Source organism: Narcine bancroftii, chromosome 4, assembly GCF_036971445.1.
Source record: "Narcine bancroftii isolate sNarBan1 chromosome 4, sNarBan1.hap1, whole genome shotgun sequence".
Classification (NCBI taxonomy): Eukaryota; Metazoa; Chordata; class Chondrichthyes; order Torpediniformes; family Narcinidae; genus Narcine; species Narcine bancroftii.
This window is the reverse complement of record NC_091472.1, coordinates 194,131,735-194,137,734: the sequence shown is the minus strand read 5'-3', so window position 1 is coordinate 194,137,734 and position 6,000 is coordinate 194,131,735. Positions and strand designations below refer to the sequence as shown.

The window sequence follows — 6,000 nt, the reverse complement described above, 5'->3', positions numbered from 1 at the left end:
AGTAAAAGACTATTAACCACTGAGTAAGGGACACAACCTGGTACAATGAATCCTCAGAAACATCCTATGAAACTTACTAAAATGGAAAAGTTTGTTCGAATGTTCTGGAAAGAGCGCCTGAACAAAGAAGCAACTTGTGAGCCCACATGGCAGACTCCTTTGTGGTGAGATTAGCAGCAGGTGACAGTGTCTCTTGCTGTAATGGAGTTCTCACACTGCAAAACGATCAATAAAGTGCGGTAAAATTTGAAACCACATTTGCGTTCATTTGTCAAGTAATCTCAGGTCAACTTTCACAAATGATGGCCCTGGCTGCAGCACGTTTTTTTGGGGGGAGGGGGTGGGGTAGGGCTGTGGACTGAAATCATAACATGTTTTATACAGTCAGTAAAGTATGGAAAAACCCAACACCCAACCCCAACCAACCAATTTTCCCCTGCAACCGTGTCTGCCTGTCCCGCATCGGACTTGTCAGCCACAAACGATCCTGCAGTTGACGTGGACTTTTTACCCCCTCCATAAATCTTCGTCCGCAAAGCCAAGCCAAAGAAGAAGAAGAAAGTATGGAAGAAACCAAGTGAACTTCACTGCTTCACAGGGAAGGGGGCCCATAAATTTGGAGCGCAGAAACAGATTGAGAATGGGTTTGTTAGGGTTTTATCACTGATGCAATTTGAAGGCTAGCTCTGAGAATAAAATATAAAATGACAGTTCCTATGTAAAGATGTGCAAATTAACGTTAGATTTATTTTCATGGAAAATGAGTCACCAGAAACCCGACTCAAATTTTATTCTCGCGAGTCACATATTAAGAGAAAGCAGGTACAAAGAGAAAAATACGGTAATATCACAAAAGTAGGAACACTTCAGAACTGGCAAGTTTTGACACAAATCTGTGAAACAAAATACAAAAATCTGCAGTAAATTGTATCTGTCACCCAGGACAAAGCGGCAGTGCAAGACAGCAGAGAATAAAGATTAAATAGCCGAGGGCTGTGGATTATCACAAAATATATATTGTTCTACTGCAGTTCCTTGATCAGGTTTCTCTTCATGGCCTTTGTATAAAATTCAAGAATTCAAGTAATGAACTGTGTACAGTTTATGACTGCTTCAACCCTGCAGGCTATTTCTATCGGCACAATCTTCCCTGGAAGAGGTTAAAAGGACTGGTTACCAAAATCTTGCAAAATATAGTGAATTTTCTCTAGTTTTGTCCATTTAATTTTGCATCTCCTTTCCCCACAATTGAACAAAGCCCGCATACTTCCAGTGGCCAATCTTAAATTGGGGAGCGAGCAGAGCGTAGATTGAAATAATACCCCACACCCCCGTTTGCCTGGCGATCAAAGCAAATGAATGAACACAGTTTTAATTTGTTCCGTGCATTGCCTTAGCCTGAGGGCTAGTCTATCTCTGTTGGAAAAGTGGAATGCATGTGATCAGCATGTGCCTCTTCATCTGTTAGACAGTAGTGGACTCAAACAGAAGACTGATCCCACGGCTGTAAACACAAATAGATTGGTGTTAATTCCAATTGCTATTTAGATCTGTGCGACTGAAAAGAGTTAATGTATGCAGATAAAGCACAGAAATGCTGGAGGAACTCAGGAGGTCTCATAGTGACCACAGCAGGTAAAAATATATAACTAACGTTTTGGGCCTGAGCCCTCTTCAAGCTATGAGCAAAAAGCAGGCAGGTATCTGAATTAAAAGGAGAAGGGGCTATGGGGAAGAGCACAAACCCACAGACAAAGGGTGTTAATTGAATGTGGATGACGCATTGGAGAGAGGAAAGGTGAGAAGTGACTGGGAAGGGGGATTGTTAGGGGCTCTGTGGAAGCAGAGTGAGGGGAAAGGAGACAGGGAAAAAGGAAGAGGAAAGGAGACAGGGTATGATGGAGGGGGAGTCTAATAGAAAGCAGAGAAGTCGATGTTAATACCATCCAGTTGGTGAGTTCCTGCACGGAATATGAAGTGTTGTTCCTCCACTTTGCAGGTGGTCTCAGTTTGGCAGTGCATGATATCATGGACAGATATGTCGGCATGGAAATAGGGCAGGGAAATGGAATGGTTGGTAAGCGGATGATTACAATCAATTATCTACCTTTGCAATTGGACCTCTGGTCGATCCAGCAGGCAACCGCATGCCACCTCCTCTGTTTTCATCCAACATCCTTCCTGGTGATCTCTCCCTGCTGGTGTCCAAAGGCCTGCCGGGCGATTTCTCCCTGTCCAAGCCTCGCCGTGGTGATTTGTCCCTTCTTGCCTCTTGTCTCCCTTCTCTGTACCTCACTGATCTGTTCAAATCCTGAGGGGAATTTTCTCTTGGGCAAGGCGCCAATTTCTTTGACATGTGCTCATTATACGAGGGAAGTCCTCGCTTGTTTGGACTGCTGTGGGTCATATGAAAAGACAAAGTGATTTGCTCAGGTGTTTAAACTGGTTAGATTGAAACACACGAAATCTATTAAATTAAGACTCTGCATCATTGGATAATTTTTCAGCTGAATGCTACACAGCACTTGGAAGGAAAGATGATCAAATCCCAAATCAATATTAGTAGAGCTGTCACTTATGTTCTCTTTCGTGTTCCGTTATCAATGGGAGAGACATCAGGTTCCACATGTAAAAAACTCTTGGCTACATCTCTCTTCACCATACTGTCTTAGAGCTGTCAAACCGCTGAACCAATACCCAAATGGAACGAACAGAAATTTTCATAGATGAGTTTGGAGGAGTCTGCACCTTTGTGTCTGATCCCTGCCACAACCTGTGGGTGCTTTGCCACCATTTGAGGTGGTGACATGTTTAAGTTTATTTATTTATCCATCTGATTGTACCAGTACAAGATGAAGCAGAGTTCTCTGGTCCACAGTACAAAAACAGTGCAAACACATACAGACATGCCGTGGTATAGGACAACCCCTGGAATTTCCACCTAAAATGTTAATGTTGAGCAACACCCTTTGTATAAGACAGGCAGCACCCCCCCCCCCACCCCAAATCTGGCACTTACCGCTGGCTAGTCGATGCTGTTAAAAGCAAAATCACAATATTTTAATAACAAATGATAATTTAAAGGTTTAAGTTTTATTCGGATATATCCTGTAAAAGGCCATTTAAAGCTTGTTCAGAGCCAATAGCAGTCGGATCGGGCGTATGGACCCAGCGGAGGAGAACTGAGGCTTTGCAAATAATTGATGGGGGCAAGTGCGAGATTGTGTCAGAGCTGGGAAGAAGAAAGTAACGACGTTGAGACTTCGTCTTCAAAAAGAATTTTATACTCTTTGTATAGGACAACCCCGATTTTAAGGTGAAATTTTTAAGTTTTGAGGATCGTCTTATACAATGTCATATACAGTAATGCACATACAGACAAATGGTATATATACTCAGAAACTATTAAAAATAAATATTAATAATAAGTAGTAGAGTAATGGAGAGTTGTTTTAACAGATTAGCAGCCATTCAGCAGTCTCACTGCCCTTGGGAAGAAGCTGTTCTTCTGTGTCTCTTTACCATTGGGAGTAGCTGAAAGATACTTTTTGCAGGATGATAGAGGTCCTACTTTATCTTACATGTCCTCTTCAGTCAACGATCCCAGTAGATCCCATTGATTGGCAGGGGGTGGGGGGGTGATCCTCTCTGCCACATTTATGGCCCTGTGGATTGACCTCCAATTTGATGTTTTACTACAACCGTACAAGGTGATGCTCTCGATAAAGTTCCTGTTGAAAGGTGGCAGGATGGTGGCTGGTAGCCTTGCCCGCCTCAGCCTTCTAAGGTTAGTGCAGTCTCTGTTGTGTCTTCCTGATAAGTGAGGGGGTGTTGTGTGTCCAGGATAGATCACTTCTTAAGTGGTCTTTGAGGAATTTGATGTTCTTTACTCTCTTCACGACCAAACTATTAATGTGCAGTGGAGGTTTAATATTTGGCTATTAATATGTGCCACAGAGCTGGGTCAGACATGATCAGACTGTCAATTCCCACTCCTCTGACATCGCTTGGTCCTCCACTGTCACATATCACCTGTTGCTGCAACCCTCAGTCATGTCTCTGTTTCCTCAAGGGTCAACTGCTCCCAGGTTTCCCTGGCTGCATACATGCCCTCTCCAAACTGCTGGCTGCAACTTAAATTGGTCTAATTCAATTCAGTAAATCAGGAATGGCATGGTTAGTGTAGCGGTTAGCACCACGTTATTATAGCACAGTGTCCTGGGCTCAAATCCCTTGCTGTCTGTCCCAGCCTCCAAAACATACAGGGTTGTAGATTAATTTGTGTGTAATTGGGTGGCTTGGGTTTAAATGGATGGAATCTACTGTGCTGTAAATAAAATTTTAATTAAAACATTTTTAGAACAAGAGATAGCCATGCAAAGGAAAGGCCAACAATCAATAGTGACCTTAGCCTAGAATTTGATGGTGGAGCAGACTTCAGGGGGCTGAGTACCCTGCTTCTGCTTCATATGTTTGCCTGTTGATTGAGGGATTGCAGAGATGTAAATATCTATCTTCAGTCATCAACAAAGCCATTTCAACTCAATCATAATAAAATGACAAGCACAGCAACAACCGTGACCATCATCAGGAAAAAGTCAGCACACTGGAATCGCACTTGATTTTACACCAAATTAACAGCTCTTTTTTTGTTCCTCATCGGAAACACAAGAGCGAAACTTGGAATGAGAAGAGGAGGGTTTAAAAAGCACTGGGAAAGATAGGTGCTTATTTAAATTTTTCCATTTCTTATTAGCTGTAGCCAATAAAGGGAAAGGGAGCTAAAGAGGAGTAACCAGTGTGGGAGGGGCTAGTATAAGAGTGAGGAGTTGAGGCTTTGGCTCCAGATGTGAGGTGGTGAATGAGTTGACACAAGGACAGAACAACCCTGTCGAGGAATAGAAAGATTCAGCAAGAATCTTTTTTTAACCTTTTTTCTATTTCATAGACAGTAGGAATAGTATCCCTGATGAGTTCATCTGTCTGAAGTTCATCCAACTTCAGTTCCTTACAAACCGTGTTAGGCAATTGGAGCTGGAGTTGGATGATCTCCTGATTTTTCGGGAGGCAAAAGAGGTGATAGACAGGAGGTACAGGGACACAATCACACTGATAGGAAGGTAGCTGGGTAACAGTCAAGAGAGGGAGAAGAGAACAGGCAGAGAATGGTACTCCTGTGACTGTTCCCCCCAATAACTGCAACCCTCAGTCATGACTCTGTTTCCTCATGGGTCAACTGCTCTCAGGTTTCCATGGCTGCATACATGCCCTCTCCAAACTGCTGGCTGCAACTTAAATTGGTCTAATTCAATTCAGTAAATCAGGAATGGCATGGTTAGTGTAGCGGTTAGCACCACGTTATTACAGCACAGCGTCCTGGGCTCAAATCCCTTGCTGTCTGTCCCAGCCTCCAAAACATACAGTCACGGTGGTCAGATTTCTGGCACAGAGTCTGGCCCTGTGGCTCAGAAAGGGAGGGAGGAGATAAGGCAAGCTGTAGTTATGCGGGATTCAACAGTGAGGCAAAAAGATGAGAGGTTCTGTGGAAGAGACTGAGAATCTTGAATGGTACGTTGCCTCCCAGGTACCAGGATATCTCAGATTGAGTTCAAGGGGAGAGAGAGCAGTCAGATGTCGTGGTCCATGTAGGGACCTAAGACATGGGTAAAAAAGGTGACAAGGTCCTGCAAAGAGAGTTTAGAGAGTTAGGGGTAAAGATGAAGGACAGGACCTCCCGGGTTGTGATCTCAGGATTGCTATCGGGCCACATGCTCTCAAGGTCAGAAAAGGAGGATAATGCAGCTTAACATGTAGCTAAAGAGATGGTGCAGGAGGGAAGGCTTCAGATTTCTGGATCATTGGACTTGCTTTCAGGGAAGGAGGGACTTGTTCTGATGGGACAGTTTGCGTCTGAACTGGAGGGGGACTAATATCCTTGCTGGTAGGTTTGCTAATGCTGCTCTGGGGGTGCGGGGGGTGAGGGTTTAAACTAGATTTGTA

General features: G+C 43.7%; 1 protein-coding gene across 12 annotated transcripts in view; it reads right to left on the bottom strand.

Moving 5' to 3' along the window:
- Window positions 1-719: 719 nt before the first annotated feature.
- The window catches only part of LOC138761402 (citron Rho-interacting kinase-like), a 366,961-nt gene continuing 361,680 nt past the window's right edge, over window positions 720-6,000 (bottom strand). For 8 of the 12 annotated variants that reach the window (XM_069933435.1, XM_069933438.1, XM_069933437.1 and 5 more), the window contains 2 exons: window positions 2,108-2,396; window positions 720-1,504 (listed from right to left, as the gene is read on the bottom strand). In XM_069933435.1, coding sequence (XP_069789536.1) covers window positions 1,481-1,504; window positions 2,108-2,396 — 313 coding nt within the window. In that variant the 3' untranslated portion in view covers window positions 720-1,480. The remainder of the gene's footprint in view (window positions 1,505-2,107; window positions 2,397-6,000) is intronic. The other 4 variants (XM_069933436.1, XM_069933439.1, XM_069933441.1 and 1 more) reach the window with 1 other exon arrangement.